Raw genomic sequence first — 22,537 nt, 5'->3', positions numbered from 1 at the left:
AGTGTAAATGTAAATGTACAGGAATTTATATAGCGTAAATCACCAAGCAGTTTCTAAGCGCTTGCTTAGGGAACCCGTCCTGGTATTCCCCTGTGAGATAACCCCGGCAGGGTATCCGCAAGGTGAAAGCCAGGCATCCCGCCGCGAGGGGCCGTTGTGGAGATTAAGCAAGCTATTGCCCAGAGTCGCAGAGTGCGAACCCGTGAATCGAGTAGGCACTGGAGCGAGAATTGTCGAGTCCATGGACATTTTAGGACTCAAGACCCCGCCGAGCCGGGAATTGAACCCTGGTCATGGGCTGACCTCTGCTTCCAGGTCTGCCTCCTCTAACCAATGAGCCACACTTCTCCACTAGTAATTCCTCATTCAAACCCTATAAGCAGTGCTGCAGCTGTGTCTCTGTTCATACAACCACTACATTCCAAACCAAAGCAGATAGATAAAAGACATTGTCATTTACAGTGCCAATAGCTCTAAATCTGACAAATGCGAGTCCTACTGCATTGCAAATGCTTGTTTAACTTAAGTTTGCCATCTCCTTCTGAGTTTTGTTGAGTTATGAGAAACTCGGTGTGACTGTATTAATTCTGTAGGCAAACACTGTGCAAGTAACCCATGAGTAATCTATCGCATCTTGGAACCAGTAAGTAACCATTAGCTTACTGGCTGAAGGCAGAACTCCTTGAGATAGATTGAGAGCTCAGGTCCTTTCTCCCACGGCGTACATGGCCATACACCAGTCCGTTTACCTAAAACAGAGGTTGTTACATTTAAAAATGTCACTTTTTTTTATCACATGTGTGGCTCCAGAATAAACAAGCCTTCAATAATCTCACCCATCACTGTGCAAGCAAATGGTGTGATGCTGTTTGCTGCATAAGGAGATGCAGCCCTAGAATTGGGGATGCATATGGTGGTTATTATTTGATATATTTATTCGTTTGTGTATGTGCCATAAATAATTTAGAAGTGTCATCATAAAATTCACCAGCCTATGCATTGGTATTGCACTTTGCATCAGCAGAGTGCATGAGGTTGTTTACATTTCATACCCTATAGATACTGAAACACAGAAGAGTGTTAGAGTGGAATCTAAGGCTCAAAACATCACTTTATAGGAAATAAACACCGTCAACTACAGCAGTTCAATCAGAAACAGTATTAAACTGCACAGAGCAGGATTGAAAACAACATTGTGCTTGCATGTAATACCTTAATAACACACGCTTCTAATACTTGGATTTGTTTTGTTAGAACTTGCATTCTTGCTGGGAAAAGGCCGGGCATTTCTTTGATCTTCCTGACTACTTGTCCTGGAAAGCAACAGGTGTCCCTGCCAGGTAAATATTTATTACATTAAGTATCAAATACACATGTTGTCTATGTTCCCTACAGAGCGCTCTGCATTAATTGGCTTTGATGAACATCTGCGTCTGATTTTTATAAAGAACAGTTTTATGCAGATCCTGGACCACAACTGCGTCATTATTATTTTCTTGAGGGCATGAGGGGCTCGTATTTCTTTTTTATTATTATTTAAAGCTAGAAGCGTTCTGGCACAGAGAGACAGAGAGGGAGAGAGTGTGTGTTTGTATGTGTAAGTGTATCTGTAAATTACCTGGAACACCTACTTTGAAAGGGCTTTATAGTATGATCCAAAATCTAAAAACCGCAGAAATGTGCTAGTTATGATGAGCTATGCCACCGTAATTCCTCAGCATGATATCACAGATCACCTCTTAAATTTCATCGTTGATGCCATCACTATATAAGTATTTCATCACGATGAACATGATCAATAACATCCCGAAAGCTGCTCAAATATGCTGCAGTCCACAGTTCGCCAAGTTCAATCTTTCAACCTACCCAGCCGGCTCTGGGTTCAAGGATAGGCTTTCAGTCAGGCCCTGTGCTGATGGTGAAGTGGTTCTGAGCTCATGCCTGCTTAATATGTGCTTAGCAGTATCTCGACACATAGTCTGACTGTTAGCTCAGCTCTGTTTTGGGATGAATGGTTGCAGAGAGCAGCACACGCTTTCACCATGCCCACGAGGCTCTGAGCATAAATCCTACATTAAGGCCCTGTACTCAACACTCTAATATGAGAGCCTGAAGAAGAGCTTTTGCTGTGCACTTTGGGTACTGGGTGGATGATTCGGCCTTCAGCCAGGCTCTGCATTTAGTACCTGAAATCCTAGAACTTATTAGACATGGTGTTCATCCTTTAAACAGGGCTTGCTACTTCAAATGTATTAACTTAGTGAGTTAATATATCCTGCAGACAATGTCTAGCATAGAAACCCAGAATGGAGTTTCGCCTGTTGCTTGTTTTTGTGCAGGTAGCCTGAGGACCCTTAGTAAGATGCACTGTTGACCACAAATGTGTGTGTGTGGTCACATTCTGCAATGATCCTCGTAAGGGGCCTCTAATGCCCCCACAGAGGCCAGTCTTCAGGGTGTTTCTGCACAGACACAGGCAATATTGAACCTAGCCCACTCTGTGTCTCTTCTTGGGCAGCCCCAACCTATCTTTGAGGGGCAAGTACTCCACCCCAAACGCATGTTTAATTAAAACAGTAAAACTGTGCAGCTATCCCACTTTCACAGCAACCTTCTAAGAACACCTTGAGGGATATACTAACTGTGGGCGTTGCACAGTAGTGAATTACCTAGAGTTCTTTTTCCCCAGGTGCATAATTCAACCATGTCCCCCAGGAATGTGGACAAAGGAATTCCCTGAATTTTATGGAATACTCATTAAACATTACCAGGCACTAACTGTGAACCCACATGATAGGTATTGAGGTGGGGTTTCAATGTTTGAAATGCAAATGTTTGACATACCAAATTTGAGATGCAGAGAAAAATGGGTGCAAACATCTGTTGAACTTCCAAGAATATTTCTGTAATCCAGTGCCTGATTTAGTAACATTTCGTTTCTCGTCATCGATTAAAGTAAAATCATAGATATATCTATAGACGAAGTACCGTACGTGTACAGTACGCGTACCTTCCCGAGCACGAGCTGCATGCTAATAGGCTGTCAACTGTCTGTCAACACTCCAAACCAGGAAGTGTTGGCAGCCATCTTGTGCCTCGGTAGAACCGAGGCACAAGAAAGCAGTAAAAGAAATGCGAAAAACACGCGAAGGGGGCAGGGTAGAAACACCCTGACCCCCTAGGCCTGCTCAGAGGGTCCCACAAGGACCCCCAAGGCCCAAAAAATAATAATTTTTAATAAAAAAAAAGCGCGGGATACGCGTAGGTACGCGTATCCCGTAAAAAAAAAAAACTCTGGTTTGATTTTTTTTCTAATTAGCCCCCTGTGGGACCAAATCCCGGGGGCTTTATAAAAAAAAGTGTGGGGGGGGCCCAACTCGGCCCCCCTCCTGGAGCCCTTGATGGCCCTGGGGACCGCCACCCCCCAGAGCCGGCTCCTGCAGTGTCCCGGGGTGCCTACCCCCGGGACACTGCTGTTTGCTATGGTTTTTGAAAGAGAGAGCAGGAAACATGCTCTCTCTTCCAAAAATCAAAGTGGATTGCTTTTCTGCTTGGGGAGCAGCATGTTAGCTGCTCCCCATGTAGAAAAGCAATGCCGGCTTCCCCAGGATGCGGGGAGCCGGCAGGGACCGTGGGGGGGCTCGGGGTCCCCCACGGTCCACAACGGAGAGGGCAGGCCCCGGGTATGGGGTCCACGGGGCCATAAGTTGCCCAGGAGGGGGGCCACGCAGCCCCCCTCCACCATTAAAACATTTAAATAAAAAAAAACATTGGCAGGCCCCGGGGGATGGGGTCCCCGGGGCCTTAAGGGGGCATAGGAGGGGGGCCCCCCCTCCAAAAAAAAATAGAAAAGTTGGCCATGACCCGGGGAATGGGGTCCCCCGGGGGCCAGAATTGGCTACGGGAGGGGGGCCACGCAGCCCCCTTCCCGTAAACAAAACGCAGCCCCCCTTAAAAGTAGAATTTTTTTTTTAAACGGGATCGGGAGGAGGCCACGCCCCCTCCCTGCACCTCTCTACAAATGCGCCCCCTGGTGTGTTGGCAGAGGGGGAACTAATTCCCCTTGCATACTGGGGGTCCCTGGGGGCCAACTAGCCTACCAGGAGCCTCCAGTATGGGCCAGGGGGCTGTGTTGCAGAGAGGTGTAAAAAGGGGCGTGGCCTCATTACACCTCTCTGCAACGCAGCCCCCTGGCGCATACTGGAGGTTCCTGGTGGGCTAGTTTGCCCCCAGGGACCTCCAGTATGCAAGGGGAATTAGTTCCCCCTCTGCAAACGCGCCAGGGGGCTGCGTTGCAGAGAGGTGTAATGAGGCCCGCCCCTTTTTACACCTCTCTGCAATGCAGCCCCCTGGCGCATACTGGAGGTTCCTGGTGGGCTAGTTGGCTCCCAGGGACCCCCATTATGCAAGGGGACTTAATCCCTCTACTTAGACCACGCTACGGGGCGCGTTTGCACAGCGGTGAAGGTAGGGGGCGGGGCTTGATGTGATGTAAGTGCAAACATGCCCTGTGGCGCATTTTAAGTTGGGGAATTAATTCCTCTTCAATCCAGAGGTTCCCTAGGGGGCAACTAGTCCAACAGGTATCTCCAGTAAGCGCCACGGAGTTGCGTTGCAGAGTGTTGTATAAAGGGGGCGTGCCCTCTGAACACCTCTCTGCAACACAGCTCCCTGGCGCATACTATAGGTACCTGGTGGGCTAGTTGGCTCACAGGGGACCTCAGGATTGAAGAGGAATTAATTCACCAACCTAAAACGCGCCTTAGGGCGTGTTTGCACACATGTTACGTCAGGCCCCGCCCCCTTCCTTCACTATTGAGCAAAATATTCCTCTAAAATCAGCTGAACTACGAATTCCGATTTACTCACCTGTTATCACGAGAGACGTTAGTGCTGCATCTTTGAGCGTAGTACGGACCCTGAAAAGTAAATCTAAGCATACTTACCAGTAACTTGTATTTCCTTCCATAGGAATTTATTGTGTGGTTTTCAACCAGAAAAGTTTCTAAGTGTCTATTTTTGAAACGTACAAATATTCATCTAAAATCAGCCGAACTACGAATTCCGATTTACTCACCTGTTATCAGGAGAGACTCAGTGCTGCATCTTTCATCCCACTACTGATCCTGAAAAGTAATTCTGACCATACTTACAGTAACTTGAATTTCCTTCTACAGGCTAACATTGACTGGTTTCCTTGGAATAAAATTTAAGTATGGAGTTTTGGAACATTAAAAAATTCCTCAAAAATCAGCCGAACTACGAATTCAGATTTACTCACCTGTCATCAGGAGAGACCTCAGTGCTGCATCTTTCAGCCCAATATTGATCCTGAAAAGTAATTCTAATCGTAGTTACAGTAATTTGAATTTCCTTCCATAGGCTAACATTGACTGGTTTCACTTTGAAATTCTTCTAAGTGTGGAGTTTTGGAACTTAAAAAAAATCCTCAAAAATCAGCCAAACTACGAATTCCGATTTACTCACCTGTTATCTGCAGAGACCTCAGTGCTGCATCTTTCAGCTCACTATTGTTCCTAAAAAGTAAACGTAACTGTACTTACCAGTGACTTGAATTTTCTTCCATAGGATATCATTGCCTGCTATATAAAATATATATAAATTAAAAAAATACATTAAAAAAATTAAAATTTCAATTTAAAAAATTTTTTTTTTCCAATTTATATTAAAAATATGTAATTTAATTTAAAAAACGAAATATCTAAAAATAAATACTTTAAAACAATGTAGTAAATTAGAATAAAAAAATAACAATTAATACATTTAAAAATTCTCATTTACAAAACCTTTGAAATTCACTGAAAAAACCATAGGTTTCAGCCACGTTATAGTTAGGAATTAGCATTTAAAAAACCTTAGAAATTCACTGAACATAGGTTTCAGCCACGTTATAGTTAGGAATTAGCATTTAAAAAACCTTAGAAATTCACTGAAAAAAACATAGGTTTCACACATGTTATAGTTAGCTGGGCATTTCACTCATACAAAACTATTGAAATTCCCCCGTTATAATTAGTTCAGCTAACTATAACTCGCGCGCCCGCAATGCACTGCTGATGACGTCACATATTACATCACTCATGACGTCACATATTACATCACTCATGACGTGGTCAGTGGCATCACTCATGACATCACTGATGACATCTCAAATGACTCTTTCAGCCATGAGTGCATATTTATCAGTAAAATAAATGTGGAAATATACTAATTTCAGATTCATTTTTTTACAAAACTCGAAATATATATTTGTAAATACACATTCAATTATTAGGTTATACTAAGGAATTATCTTTTAAAAAACCTTAGAAATTCTCCTAAAAAAACCATAGGTTTCAGGGGTGTCATAGTTAGCTGGACATTTTACTTATACAAAACCATTGAAATTCCTCCGTTATAGTTATTTGTACTAAGTATAACTCACGCGCCCGCAATCCACTGCTGATGATGTTACTTATACAAAACCATTGAAATTCCTCCGTTATAGTTATTTGTACTAAGTATAACTCACGCGCCCGCAATCCACTGCTGATGATGTCACATATTACATCATTCATGACATGGTCAGTGACATCACAGATGACATCACTGATGACATCACTGATGACATAATCCACGTGACAATCGGATACACCTCATCATACACTAGTATAACCTTTCATCACTCACTGAAAAATACAGAGTACCATATTTGAATCCATTGACACACCAATACAATTTTCTAAAAACCCACTCAGTGATTCCTAGATCTACACACACATCTAAACACTTGCCTATAGATTCACTCAGACATGCTAACAAAGATCAATAGAACACTATTAAATATACTTATACACCTACATCGACATTACACACCAGCACACACCCTATTCACTTATGTAGTCATCCTACGCACTAATGCAAACAATTGATCATAATTACATTTACTAAGCTACACACTTATACAAACACCACTTTATTTATTCATATAGATAATAACGTGTGTTATAAAATCACTATTACAAGTATACAATTTTCGATACAGTCACTCATACAATCACTGAGTCTTATGTACACTTATTTATATACAACTGTCACATACATTGCCTTTTATATTTCTACTTTGTTGCACGTATATCATTGAGAAATATATTTACTCATCAACACACCCATAAAGAGATTCACTCACCCAAAACAACTGTTTTCACATTAACCTTATATATATACTTAATCAACTATTTACACATCTTTAGACAGTTACACACCTTCCGTCCAACTACACACACATTCACTCTCTCATACATACAAATAATCTCCTAACTAATTAAAAACTAATATAGTTTCACATACCTATTAACCTACTTATGCAGTAGTTTACACAACAAGACACAGAGTGAAACAAATATTCACACAGTTAAATCACTATCCCATATATTTAGTGAGACACTTTTAATTACTCACTTACACAGTCAATCACATGTCGTATATCAGTCGGTTGGCATCTTGTTACCTCCGTAAGATAGATAGCTCCCCTCAAACCAAATAACAACCCCATCAACTCCCCCCCCCTGTTCTGATTCCCCCGACTCAATTCGCCAGGTACATTGTCCGTGTGAGTCAAACATGGAGCTAAAAAGAAGGATAAAGGAAATCAATAATCATTTTCAGCAGAGGAACATAAACATGCCATACAATACAGGTGAGTCATATTAGGCATATTGAGCTAAGATCAAGCAGCGTTCAGGTCGTCCAGGCGTTAACACATAGGGGACACATATGAGCTTACAGTGCTTCGCCCCTCTCAGCAGACGTTTCCTCCCCCTCCTCCTGATGCATTCTGAGATAGGCTAAGAGCGGACCCCAAATGTCCTTAGGTCTTGATTTCAAGGGCATCTGTTCCGCATACTCATGCAGGTTTTCCTGCCACATTACCATATCCTGTATCCATCCCTTGAACTTGGGTGCTCTGCCCCTATCCCAGCGACATGCCACCTGATGTTTTGCCAATAATATGCCTAGCGAAAGTAATTTCCTGTGTGGAGTGTTAATGTGTGCAGTGAGGCCTAGTAGGACCGTTGTAGGGAGTGGCTCAATGGTAATTCCCAACATGTCGGCCAGCCCTGCTAGTACTTCCTCCCAGTACTCGGCCACTTTAGGGCAACTCCAGGCTAAGTGTAGGAAATCCGCTGGACCCTGGTGGCAGCGTTGGCAACGGTCATCCTGCCGCAAACCCAGCCTGTGTAAGCGTGCTGGAGTTTGATATAGTCTGTGCAGAAATTTAAAGTGGAGCAGCCGAAGCCTGCTGCTGCCAGAAAGGCGTTCCGTCTGTGTACATGCCAGTTCCCATTGTTCATCAGTGAGTGGTGTGGGCAAGTCCTTGTCCCAGGCTGCCCTAGCTCTAGCCGGTTCCTTGGGGGGAACCGATCTGACTCTGGCGTACAATACAGACGTGGCGTGTTTCAGTGTGTCACCCTGCAACATTAGATGTAGAGACTGGAATACTTCTGGTTCTGTTGGGAAGTCAGGGCATATGGCCTTCATGCTTTGTTGAATTCTGGTATATAGGAAGAGGTCCAATAATGTCGGAGGATTTTCTCCCAAAAATTGTTCCTGCGAGCGGAACTTCCCGTCCAGGAAGGGGTCGCCACATGTGAAGTACCGAAGTCTGACAAGCATATTTTTACATATTTTCTCGGTGGTAACCTTTAATAACGGGCACGCGTGCAACGGCAGTCTAGGGGAGTAGAGTTGTGTTATACCCTCAGCTTTCGCTAGCCAATGCATGGCTTTCACGGTGCAGTCCACAGTAGTGGGGTCTCTGCTATCCAACTTGTATGGGGCAAAGAAATACCCCGCCGGGAGGACAGGTGCCATATGTCCGTCCTCAACTGCCAGGTGGGGCATGTAAGGGGGGGTTGAACCAGTACACTGCGAAATGCGCCTGCGCGCTGTGCTAGTACTGTTCAAAGTCTGGAACATCAAACCCGCCATATCTATACGGAAGTGCCAGGGAGTCCAGCTTCAGGCGTGCCTGCTTCCCTCCCCAAATCAGCCGTATGAGCTGAGTTCTCAGGGTGGCAAAAAAATGTGCACCGGGGTGGTAAGGGATGTTAATGAACAGGTATAGGAATTTAGGCACTATCACCATCTTGATAAGTGATATGCGTCCTGCCATAGATAGTGGGAGTTTAAGCCAAGAAGTGATGTTGTCCGTCACTTTGGACATGACCCGTCCATAATTTGTCCTCATCAGTGCGTCTTTGTCCCTGGAAACGTAGATCCCTAAATAACGAAAATCCGAGTCTTCCCACTGTAGCGGGTAGTCAAGGGGCTGAGGGAGAGTGCGATCGGTCAACGGGAACACTGCGGATTTACCCCAGTTCATTTGCACTCCTGCAAATGCTCCAAATTTCGTAATTTTCCTCAGAACAGGGTTGAGGTTTTCCCCTGGGTTGCAGATATAAAGTGTAATATCGTCCGCGTAGAGGGAGACGAGCACCTGGCGGGACGGATAGATGAGTTTCCTGTGATTATGATGCTGACGCAGTTTAGCTGCAAGAGGTTCAATGGCAATAGCGAATAGGACAGGTGACAGGGGGCACCCTTGTCTTGTCCCCCTTTTCACCTTAAAGGGTCGGATCTTGCCCCATTCAGCAGTACTCTGTTCAGTGGCGCTTCATAAAGGAGTCTAATCCACCTTAGAAACTGTTCCGGCATCCCCATATAGGCCAGGGTCCCGAACATATAGTCCCATTCCAGGGAGTCAAACGCTTTGGTGGCGTCTAGAAAGACCGCCACCGCATCGAATTTGGGGTTTATGTCCTGAAGGATCGCAAGTAGTGTACGAAGATTATGAGAGGTGGCCTGGTTGGGCACGAAGCCCGCCTGATCCGGTAGCACTATCTTTTCAAGGAGTAGGTTTAGTCTAGTGGCTAGTACTTTGGCCAGTATTTTTGTTTCACTGTTTAGCAGGGACAAGGGATGGAAAGAGTCGCATTGATCAGGGGCCTTTCCAGGCTTAAGCAAGGACAGTATATGCGCTTCTCCCATGGTGTCTGGGAGTACGCCCTCTTCCAGCGCTTCATAATATACTGCCTTGAGGATAGGGGCTAGGATATGTATGTAGGTTTTGTAAAACTCAATGGGAATCCCATCCGATCCTGGGCATTTTCCAGAGGCCATGCCCATTATTGCCTCCTTAATTTTGTCTACTTCAAGCTCTGATGCTAAGAATTTTTGCTGCACTGGGCCTAGCCACACGAGGGCTACATCTTCGAGTAGTCCTCCAATTGTAATGCAGTTTGTCTCCGTGAGGTGTAGAGTGTTTTATAGTAGTTAGTCAGGATGTCCATTGGTTCCGGCAGTGCCCTACTTGTCCCTCCCTGGCCGTCCTGCAGTTCCGTGACATAGTTTTGAAAGCGTGGAGGCCTTACTGCTCCAGCCAGTGAGCGCCCTTGCTTCACCCGGCTTCCCTCGGAATTTGCATTCTCGGTCTGCCTCTTCGGTGTACTCCGATAATTTCTCCTGTATGCGCTTGAATGGGGGATGGATCTACAGCGTTGATAGCTTCCTGTTCCAACGCCCTCAATTCAGACTCTAGAGTATGTAGGGTCCTGCGCAGAGCCCTCAGTATGCCACCTCCCTTAGCTATGCACCATTCCCTAACAGTCACTTTGAAGGCCTCCCAGACAGTCATGAGACTTGCTACTGAGCCTGTGTTTCTGGGAAAGAAGTCTGTCATCTTCTGCTCCAATTCAGACCTGAACGCAGCGTCTTGCAGGTGCGAGGGGTTCAGCCTCCAACCAAGGTAAGGTGCAGTGTCTACGAGTATGTGTAGAGAGATTTTCACTGGGGAATGGTCCGAAAATGTCCTAGCCATGTATGCCGCCTTTCGAACCCAGTGTGACATGCCCTTCGCCAGGAACACATAATCCAGCCTAGCCCAGGTGTTGTGGACGGAGGAGTGGTGCGTGCCTTCTCTTTGTGTCTGGTGTGAAAGGCGCCAGGCATCTACCAATCCCTCTTCTTCCACTATTTCCTGCAAGGCGTGTTGAGAAGTGGTGTGTTGTGTTGGTGCGGCGCGTGTTCTGTCCCATACCGGATTAACAACAGTATTGAAGTCCCCACCCCACATGAGGTATCTGCACCCGTGCGTTCTCAGCTTGCCATTAAGCAAGCGTAGGTAGTGAGGGTCATCTACATTAGGCCCATAATAATTCACTAGTGCAATATCATGTGTCTGCAGGGTTCCCCATAACAAACAGTACCTCCCATCTGGGCCTTCCTCTCTCCCTCTCTCGACAAAGCGGATCCAGCGTTTGACCAAGATAGCCACCCCCTGGCGTATGAGGAATATGAGGCGTAACAACTATGTGAAGCCCACCTGGTTGCGAATTTAGGGGTGGACCCCTTTGCCAAGTGTATTTCCTGGAGGAAAGCTATGTTAACCTGATGTCTGTCTAAGTAACCCAAGACTTGCCGCCGCTTTTGGGGATCATTAAGCCCTTGCACATTCCATGACATAACGTTAATGCCCGGAGATGTGTCTACCTGTTTATCCTGCATTATTATCACCTTGCTCACCCATTATCCATAAGGTATTGTTGGAACCATTGTTCCAAATGTCTCAGCCCATTTCCGTAACTCAACCTGCTGTACCATCTGACTCCTATGAACCCTGCCCCTCCTGAAATTCAGAGGTCGATTCGACGGGACGGAGGCGGGTGGCCGGGAGGCACTTGATGCCATCTAGTCAATAAGAGTGTCATACGTCACCAGTCCGTTGCTCATAATTACACCTTCATGGGGCTCTCCGGCCATATGTCCCTGCAACGCTGCAGACGCTACTCAGGAGGGCTCCGATAGGGGTGAGTGAGAGTGCGACCTACGTCTCGCCGCTGCTTCCCGGGAGGATGATCTTCTGTCGTGTTTCAAGTAGTCTTCCGCTTGTTGAGGTGTCAGGAAGATGTGTTGCCGTCCTCGATGATGTATCCGTAGTCTCGCCGGGTATAACATTGCATATTGGATACTGCGGGATTGGAGCGGCTTCTTCACCGATAGGAATTTTCGTCAGGCTTCTTGTACCATTTGGGTGAAGTCAGGGGAGAATGACAGAGTGGTATTTTCAAATTTTACGACCCCCTTCTCCCTCGCAAGTCGTTGAAGAGTATTCCTGTCACGGTAGTTGAGAAATTTCATGATAATCGGGCATGGCGCTGCTCTCGGGTGTGGTTTTGGTGCCAGGGAGCGGTGTGCTCGCTCAATGACCAGATGCGCAGAAAAGGCCTCGCGCCCAAAGATCTCGGTCAGCAGACGTTCCAAGTACTCCTCTAGGCGGCCCGTGTTGGTCGTTTCGGCCAGGCCCAGCATGCGGACATTGTTCCTTCGAGAGCGCGATTCCAACTCCTCGTTCTTGTCTGCTATGATTTTTAGAAGTTTGCCATTTGCGCCACGTGTTGCCGGTTGGTGGTTGCCCCATCTTCTAGATCCGACACCCTCTGTTCCACGTCCTTGGGGCGCTCCTCATGTCCGTCCAGCTTCGCCACCACATTGTCCAGGCTATGATTCATAGAGTCTATCTTTGAATCTATGGATGTAAGACTCTGCTGCATTCCGACTAGTAGGGCTTTCCAGCTCTCGTCGCGTGTCTCCAGGGAGTCGTCATTCCCCTGGCTGCTAGATGCTGTGCTTGGTGTTTTGCGCGTGTCGAATGGTAGTTTTGATTGTCGTGGCTCTGTCTTGCCCATTGCGGCGTCGCGTAACTCGTACTGTGACTGTGGTTGCGGGTATGAACGTGTCAGTGGCCTTGCGGTGTGCGTTATTGCAAGGAAGTCGGGCCCAGGAGGGTAGCTATCTATCCACAGGCGAGGTAGCCAGGTCCCACAGGATTGTGTAGTGTCCTCCGGTCGGTTGGGCCAGCTACCTTATCCGATGAGAAGGACCCCTTCAGTTCCCGTCTTCGTCCTGAGTTGTGGCACTTGTTAGCTAGGCAGCTTCGTGTCCCCGCGCATCCGAGTCCTGGGATCGTGGCCCCCAATTGCTCAGGCTTCACTGACCTCTATATTTGGTTCCTGGGCAGAGCGTCAGGGGGTAGACACTCCACAATGAAGAGTGCCTATCAGTTACTCGTGTCTTTGGGAAGATTGGCAGCCCAGACCGTGTAATGGGCACTGACAATCTCACATTGCCTATCCAGGCCACGTTGTGTTCCTCGCTCTTGCGCCAGTCCTGCTCAGTGCATAGAAGTACCCCCACAGCAGCTCAAGGCAGGCAGCCTCCAGTCGCCCCTGGGGCCTCCGCAACTCGATCGCGCAAAATGGCGGCCCGTAACAATCCTCCGCAGCGCTTTTTTAGGGCCTCACGTTCTGTTTCCTCCTCACCTTGCCTGACAAGCATCTGCTGTAGCACCTTCCCAGGGGCAGTCCCAGGGGCGTTGGTTCCGAGGGCAGTCCGCCGTTTTCGCGGTGCTCCGCTGTGTGCGCTCCCTGTCGTTTCTGCGGCCTAGTCCTCACCGGCCTTGAGTGATGTTGCGAGCCGATTCAAAGGCCCAGCCCGTTTCGCGCCTCTCTCCCGCTGCAGTTTTTCCCAGACGAAATTCAGCGCGCCGTTACAGCCTCCGGGCCGAGACTCGCCCCACAGCAGCAGTGGTATGTTATCTCCGCATCGGTGTAGGTTATAACTTATTTTTTGAAGGCAGGATGGGGGTTTGTTGTTCATACCTCCCGGCTCAGCGAGAGCTGTACAGGATGGCAGCCATGCAGGTCCAGCGCCACCTAGCGCCCCCCCATGTCCAGCTAACTACAACACCCCTGAAACCTATGTTTTTTTTGTGATATATATATGGATATAACAAAAATGCGTAAAGAAATGGAGATAAAGTTGGACAAATATGAAACCGAAATACAAGAACGGAAAAAACGCAAATTTAAAGGGGATGAATTGGATTATAAAAATGGTCGAATTCTAACGTTTGCTAAGCGGTTTGATACATTGAAGAAAAACTACCCAATGCAAAAGCCAAGCTCTAATAGTACAAGTGCAAGTGACTCAGAAATAAGTGAACCTGAAACATCAAATGGAGCAAGTAATATTCCCAGGGTTGATTTTTTTTAGAGGAAATGCACCTGATGTACATGGATCAAACAATGTCGCGAGGGAGAGGACGCAGCAGAAATGCAGAAAGAGGCCGAGGAAGAGGGGAAAAATCATCCCCAGCACCAGAAAAATCAGACGATCAAAACGTCAAAAGACAATATCCACTACGCAATCGCAAGTAAATAAAAACTTGATTATCAATCTATCAAAATACACATTGTCAATGGATGCAGAAAGTGCATTAAATAAGGGGCTATCCTTCTGTCCAGAAAGCCATTTCAATTATACAGAGGCACGCATAGATCTATATAAATACATCAGAAAATTAAAATTGGCTAAAATCCATGCAAACAAAAAAGGAGCATCTCAAGAAATGTTGACGTCAACAGAAACAGCTGAAATCGATCCAATAATCAGTATTGACCAAGGGCAAGATTTAAAAACAATGTTCGATCTATTGCACAATCTGGAAGGGGATGAAATGACAGAAGAGGAAGTACTGGAACATCTAGAAATTGACACCAATCAAAAAGTTAAAAGTGGTCTGAAAAGGAAATCCAAATTTTGCCCTATACTGCCCCCTGGTAACAGAATTGACCAATTCAGTGAAGCAATAATAGAAGAATTGGAAAAAATGACCAACACCAGAAATGGAAATCGTAAAGAAAATCTGAATAAGAAAGAGCGGGAAGCCATTGAACATTTAATGGAAAATAAAGAGTTAACAATAAAACCCGCGGACAAAGGGGGCAACATTGTCCTGTTAAACACAGCAGACTATCTCCAACAAGCATACAGACAACTTGATAATAGTGACAACTACCAAAAATTCGAGAACAATCCGATAAACAAAATGATAACAGATTTGAATTCGAACTTGACAAAATGGCATAATGACAATTTGATTGATGATGAACTCAAATTTCTAAAAAAAGAATTTCCAGTAATCCCTACAATTTATTTCTTACCAAAAGTACACAAGACCCTTCACCGACCACTTGGAAGACCAATTGTGTCTTCTTGTGACTCTCTGTACGAAAATCTGTCTAAGTATGTGGACCAATATCTTGCTCCAATTGCACGGAGCATGAGTTCATACATCCAAGACACCGGGGACTTCTTAAGGATATTAAATGGAGTCACATGGAATGATCAATTGTTAATGATAACTATTGACGTGGTATCGCTTTACACGTCCATCCAACATGAAATAGGATTACGAGCGTGTAAATATTTCCTAGAACAGAGAAAAATCACAGAAATGAAACACACACGAATGCTGCTGCCCATAATTGAAATCTGCTTAAAAAACAATATCTTTTATTTCAATAAAGCATTATTCCAACAAAACTTTGGAACAGCCATGGGAATATCTTTTTCCCCCAACTATGCCAATATAACCATGGGATGGTGGGAAAAACTAGTGGCATGGGATACAGAGCATCAAGACTATCTAGACAAGACAATACTATGGGTCCGGTATATTGATGACCTCTTTTTAATCTTGAATGGCACGGAAGATGAGTTTAAGAGCTATTTCCAAAAATTGAACAACAACCAGCTTGGTCTATCATTTACATACAATTTGAGCAGAACTGAGATTGCTTTCCTGGACACGTTGATCTACATAGAAAATGACACAATTCACTCAACACTCTATCGCAAAGAAACATCGACTAACAGCATACTGCATGGGACAAGTTTCCATCCCAAGCCTCTAATGGCCAGTATACCATATGGAGAGTTCATGAGAATGAAACAAAACTGTTCAAACATGGAAGAAGCTGAATACAAGATAGAGGAGTCTATGGAAAGATTAAAAGCGAGAGGATACAGAAATCATATCCTACAAAAATGCAAAAAAAGAATAGATCAAAAAACAAGAGAAGAAATCCTAATACCGAGATTAAAGATGCAAAGTGAAGAACAAAAGACACGCTTTATCACAACATATAGTAAAGAAAGTGGCAAAATCATGGGCAAACTGAAAAAATACTGGCATCTACTTGAAAAACGGAAAACCAAATCACTGAAGGATATGTTGGTAAAAAGTCATTTTTCACCAAAGACAGACAATAATTGGCTTACAAACCAACAAAATGGATTCTGTAAATGTAACTCCTGCAAGGCGTGCAAAATAGGTAAAAACAAAAAATCCATTATTGAACCAAATGGAAACACAATTGTGATAAATGAAAGAATCACATGTACTTCACAATTTGTGATATACATTATCGAATACAATTGTGGCAGCAAATACATAGGAAGCACTACCTGTACCCTGTGCAAACGTATCTTGGAACACATCGGAGCGGTGAAAAACAGAGATTTGTCATACGCAACCGCCAAGCACATGATACAATGTCAGCATGGAGATTGGAGACTAATGTGCTATTATGGCATAAAAACAGTCACCCTAAATGAACGAGGCGGCAATAGAACTAGAACATTACGTCAGATGGAATCCAAATTTATCATAAGACTAAAAACTAAGACCCCGAGAGGGATGAACTCTGATGAGGAATTGTACATACACTTAGAAGAGTGACAATCGAGTAATCAATTACTGATGTTGAGGGAACCTGAAAACATTGATGAGCTGTGTAAAGATAAAGTCTAAGTCACGATTCTGAAAAATCAATAGCATATGTACTCTTAGTACTATACTTAGTTACAAATCGCACAAACATTGATAATAATATATGCACTGTCAATCACTTGATCTAAAATGATGTATGCATCGACGTGATTTTGAATATGAAAGGCACTATGCCGTCACATAATACATACTAATGTAGAATTCTCGCAGACTAGCATAGTATGAGTACTATACTCTGTTGAAAAGTATCAAAACGTCGAATGCATAATTTGGTTAAAAGCATAAAAATGTTAAATTTTAACATCTGCAGAATGGTGCAAAACGAACAATTGTAAATAACCTCCATGAATCGATCAGAAAATGTAAATAGTATTTTTTCGTTTTCTATTATTAAGATTTTGAATATCAATTAAGTCAACCACTACATTGCCCAGAATGCCCCATAATGGCTGACCAGGCTTAAATAGTGTGGAAATAGAAAACTCACTAACCGTGAGCAAAGCCGAGAAGGCTGAAACGCGTTGGTTGGGTTCGTTTTGTTTAAATAAACAAGCTTAAGACTTCCACTTTGGAGTGCTGTGCATTTTTGTTGCAAAATTTAATTCGGGGCCAGTATCCGGCTCCTACGCCGAGCACCCACTGCCAGAAGCGCGCTGGAAAAAGGATCACTTTGTGGAAAATATATATATGTATAGATATATATATATATATAGATAGATAGATATAGATAGATAGATATAAATCAAAGGTTACAGGGAAGTTATAGTTAGGCTCAGATTTTATACGCACAAAACCATAGAAATTCAGCAGCTATAGTTACCTGAGCTAACTAAAACTTACGCCCCCGCAATGCACTGCTTATGAGCTCACATATACATAACTCATGACATGGTCAGTGACATCACTGAAAACATCTCAAATGACATCACTGATGACATCATCCAGTGAGCATGTTTTGAAACTTGAAGATATATACTAAGCTACTGCATAAGTTAAATTACCATGCTTTCTGTACTAATAATGAGTGATAATATTCCTAACATATGGAATTTGATCTATAATCCCACTTTTAAAGCGGATGTACTATTTATCAGTGTACTAGCCTCTACATTGACACATGTCTGCTGCTGAAGTATATGTATGGTAGTGCTTTGCAACAGTCTAAGCTGTTCATTGAGACTTCACTCCACAGTGATGACTGAGTATAGTTCTATTTTATGACATACTGATCACTTTCCTTAGAACTCTCTCCTTTGTGGTGAATGACTTCACTTCACAGTGATGACTGAGTATAGTTCTGTTTTATGACATACTGACCACTTTCCTCAGAACTCTCTCCTTTGTGGTGAATGACTGTAGGAGTAGATTGCAACAAATGTATCTTTTCACTAAGACCTTTCTCTAGGGGGATTGCTCAGTGCAGTAGACATTTACAACAGACTCACCTCTCTGCTCACACCTTTCTCCAGGATGAAGAATACTTTTACTAGTGGTTTCTCACACAGTTGCCTGCCCGCTTAGACCTCTATACTGGTTATATGTTGTAGTGATTTGTGTTATTCTGACATTTTGCACTCAAACTTCTTTCCAGGTTCATGAATGGTGTTGTTGTCGTTTGCAATAGAGTACCCTATACTGTTTGACGTTTTACTTTGGTCATTAGGATTTAAAGTAGTGGTTCAGAAGAGACAGGACTATCCACTGAGAACTGTCTCTTACATGATTTGTGAGTGTAGTAGATGATAACATTACATTGAGCTCTGTGCTGTATATGTTTCACCTGTGTCTTCTTATTTTTAAATAACAAATGGTATTTTACGAAGTATATTGAAGTTTACTGTATGATGTCATGACTGATATCATTTGAGCTGTCATGAGTGATGTAATATGTGAGGTTATAAGCAGTGCATTGCAGAGGCGTAAGTTATAGTTAGCTCAAGGAACTATAACTGCTGACTTTCCATGGATTTGTGCATGTATTATCTGAGCCCAACTATAATGTCCCTGCAACCTTTGGACTTTTCAGTGAATTTCTAAGTTTTTTAATAATGCTATTTCTTAACTCTAATGTCCATGTAACCTTTTATAATGCTAGCTCCAAACTGTAATGTCCCTGTAAACTTTGTTTGTTTTATTGAAATTCTATTTTTTATGCTATTTCCGAACTATAAAATCCTTATTACCGTAGGTTTTTCAGTGAATTGTTATGTATTTTAATACTTTTTCCTAACTATAACATTTGTTTTTTTCAGTGAATATCTATGGGTTTAAATGCTATTTCCGAATGTCAAAGTCCTTTTAACCTTCATTATGTTTATTGAATGTCACCATATATTTAAATTGTCCTACAATTTGACCCATTGGTTCCATTTACTAGTATACTTTTTCATAAGTTTATAAATACATTTTATTTACACATTCTTTCCCATTATATATTTAACATTTACATTAAAAATTAAGCTAAAATAACGTGTGTAGTCTTTATATAAATTCATTTTATGTATCCACAGATCTGCTCCCCCACCAAAAGCACAAATTAAATACTAAAACAGCAGCACATCCAGTACAAACATATGCTATTGCAATTTCTATAAGTGTGTCACTGCCTGTGTGTGAGTGGCTGGGTGAGTTAATGTGTGGGTGTGGCTATGTGAGTAGGCGTGAGATTGGCTGTATGGGTCTGTGAGTGGAAGTGTGAGTGGTTCTGGGGATATGTGAGCGGCTATATGGGTCTTTGAGTGGGTATGTGAGTGGCTGGATGGGCATGTGAACGGATATGTGAATGGCATGTTAATCTGTGAGTCATTGTCATAGTCATAGGATTTTATTAAGCGCACATATCATATCACCGGAGGGTCCCAAAGCTGCATGGGTATGTGAATGAGGGTATGAATGGTGTGTGAGTCTGTGGGTGTGTGTGTGTGTGGCCATATGTGCATTTGAGTAGATGTGAGAGTGGCTGTATGGGTCAATCAATCAGGGAATTGTGAGCCCACTATTCACCCGTGAGGATCTTTAGGCACTGAGGGGCGGTAAGCAGATCCGTTCAGCCGAAGAGCCAGGTCTTCAGAGTCTTCAGGGAGGGGACGCGTCTGATGTCTGAGTGGGTGTGTGAGTGCCTGTATGGGTCTGTGAATGGGTGTGAGTGGTGTGTGAGTTTGTGAGTGGATGTGTGAGTGGCCGTATGAGTAGTTGTGAAAATGGCTGTATGGATCTTTGAGTGAGTGTGTGAGTGACTGTATGGGTATGTGAGTGGATTTGTGAGTGGATGAGTGGATGTATAAGTGGGTGTGAGAGTGGCTGAATGGGTCTTTGAATGGGTGTGTGAGTGGTTGTGTGAGTCTGTAAATGGGTATGTGAGTGGCAATATGGATGTTAGAGTGGCTGTAAGGGATGGTGAGTGGGTGTGTGAGTGGCTGTATGGGTGTGTGAGTGGCTGTATGGGTCTGTGAGTGGCTTGTGAATGGTTCTGTTTGTGTGAGTGGTGCTGAGGGTATATGAGTGGGTGTGCAAGTGTCTGCATGGGTCTGTGAATGGGTGTGTGAGTGATTATGTGGGATTGTGTGTGCATGGCTCTACGGGCTGGTGAGTGGGTGTGTGAAAGGGTGTATGGGTCTGTGAATGGGTGTGTGAACAGTTGTATGAGTCTCTGAGTGGGTCTGTGAGTGGTTCTATGGGTCTGTGAATAGGTATGTGAGTGGTTATGTGGGTGTGTGAGTGGCTGTATGGGTGACTGTGTGGGTGTTAGTGACTGTATAGGTGTATGACTGGCTTTGTGGATGTGGGATGTGAGTGGCTGTATGGGTTGGTGAGGGAGTGTGTGAGTGGCTGAATGGGTCTCTGAATGGGTATGTGAATGATTCTGTGGGTGTGCAAGTGGGTGTGTGAGTGGCTGTATGGGTCAGCGAGTGAGTGTGTGAGTGGCTGTATGAGTCTGCGAATGGGTGTGTGAGTGGTTGTGTGAGTCTGTAAATGGGTATGTGAGTGACAATATGGATGTTAGAGTGGCTGTAAGGGATGGTGAGTGGGTGTGTGAGTGGCTGTGTGGGTCTTTGATTGGCTTGTGAGTGGTTCTGTGTGTATGAGTGGTGTTGAGGGTATATGAGTGGGTATGTGAGTGCCTGCATGGGTATATGAGTGGGTGTCTGAGTGGGTGTGTGAGTAGTTATGTTGGTCTCTGAGTAGCTGTGTGAGTAGATCTATTGGTCTCTGAATGCATTTGTAAGTGGTTGTTTGGTACTGTGAGTGGGTGTGTGAGTTGCTGTATGGGTGTGTGAGTGGGTGTGAGAGTAGCTGTATGGTTCTTGGACTGGGTATGTCAGTGGCTGTATATGTCAGTGAGTAGGTGTGTAGAGTGGCTGTATCCATCTGTGAGTGTATGTGTGAGTGCCTATATGGATATATGAATGCTAGTTTGGGGGCATAAAAGTGTGTGTTAGCGGGTATTTTTTTCAATTGGGTGCTAGATACGTGGATCCATCTTGGAATCATCAGGGGCCACACTGAACACCGCGGATCCCCCCACATAAAAAAAAATTTGGGGGCAATTTCTTGCCCATCAGGGGTCCCTCAGCGACCCCTCTATCACACCATTAGGGTCAGGGTACCTCTACCCTGACCCCTTCCATTAGTTTCCACTTAACTTTTGAGGTCCCGGGTCAGTGCCCCGATAGGCAAAATGGTAGCTGCAACTTTCCTTCCAGAAGCTGGACCCAATACCCCTCTACCAGTACCCTCGCTGACAAACATTTATTTTATCTGCGTTGAACAACAGCAGGGGGGAAGGGGAAGTGGAGAAACACAAGAGCAACTGCCTTGTGGAGGAGGCTGCTGGTTCTTTTCTGGTTACCAGCTAAACTCCTCCTTGAAATGGATGAAGGGATTTCAGCACCTGCATTTAAAAGATAAGCACAATAGATACAATGCAACCATTTCTACCTTCTAGCATATACATATATATTTATATATATATATATATATGTTTTTTTTTTTTAATGTTGTTCGCCAAATCCTCTGTTGTCCTCAGCGGATGCAGGAGCCGCGAGGACGAACTCTCGTAACATGCAATCAACAGAGTTCAAAGATTGCTGCGCACTCCGGCCAAAATTATCGATGTATTTTTTATTATTTAAATCAGCCCAAATGCGAAAATACTGACGAACGCGTTTCAGCCACTTGGCCTTCATCAATGTCAGTGATTTCATCAAAAAAACTACTTTTTAAACAATAATTCATCTAATTGGATCGCAGTGAAACATAAAATCAAAATCAAAAAGGGACTTAGTAGTCAGATCACATTCTAAGGGTAAAAAATGTGCCAGCCATTTTTGCACTATTATTCAGTAGAGTTTAATGTAGATCATCAGTAGCAAACTCCACATGTGTGACAATGATCAGATCAGCTATACATTGAATTCAAATTATATTCACAGTATGCATAATTTATAAATAAAAAGCAATGATTCATGAGTGAAATACCATTGCAGAAATCAATCGTGTGTATCTATCTATCTATCTATCTATCTATCTATCTATCTATCTATCTATCTATCTATCTATCTATCTATCTATCTATCTATCTATCTATCTATCTATATAAATGTGTGTGTGTGTGCGTATGTAAATTGATACTTGTATAGCGCACTACTCACCCGCAAGGGTCTCAAGGCGCTTGTACGAATACCACTGTGGAACCCATCCTGGCTTTCCCTGTGAGGTGTCCACTCCTGGGCACCCCCAAGGTGGAGGCCAGGCATCCTTAGCATTGTGGGGGCCGTTGTGGAGATTAAGCAAGCTATTGCCCAGAGTTGCAGAGTGGGACTCCATGATTGGAATAGGCACCGA

General features: G+C 44.0%; 1 protein-coding gene across 2 annotated transcripts in view; it reads left to right on the top strand.

Annotated features, from left to right (window-relative positions):
- FGGY (FGGY carbohydrate kinase domain containing) overlaps positions 1–22,537 on the top strand; it is a 2,115,431-nt gene that overhangs the window by 436,685 nt on the left and 1,656,209 nt on the right. For both annotated transcript variants that reach the window (XM_078669875.1, XM_078669881.1), the window contains one exon: positions 1,255–1,340. In XM_078669875.1, coding sequence (XP_078526001.1) covers positions 1,255–1,340 — 86 coding nt within the window. The remainder of the gene's footprint in view (positions 1–1,254; positions 1,341–22,537) is intronic.

The sequence above is a fragment of the Lissotriton helveticus genome, chromosome 1_2, assembly GCF_964261635.1.
Source record: "Lissotriton helveticus chromosome 1_2, aLisHel1.1, whole genome shotgun sequence".
Taxonomy (NCBI): domain Eukaryota; kingdom Metazoa; phylum Chordata; class Amphibia; order Caudata; family Salamandridae; genus Lissotriton; species Lissotriton helveticus.
Note: the sequence above shows the minus strand (reverse complement) of the source record. Positions and strands in the feature narration are given on the sequence as shown.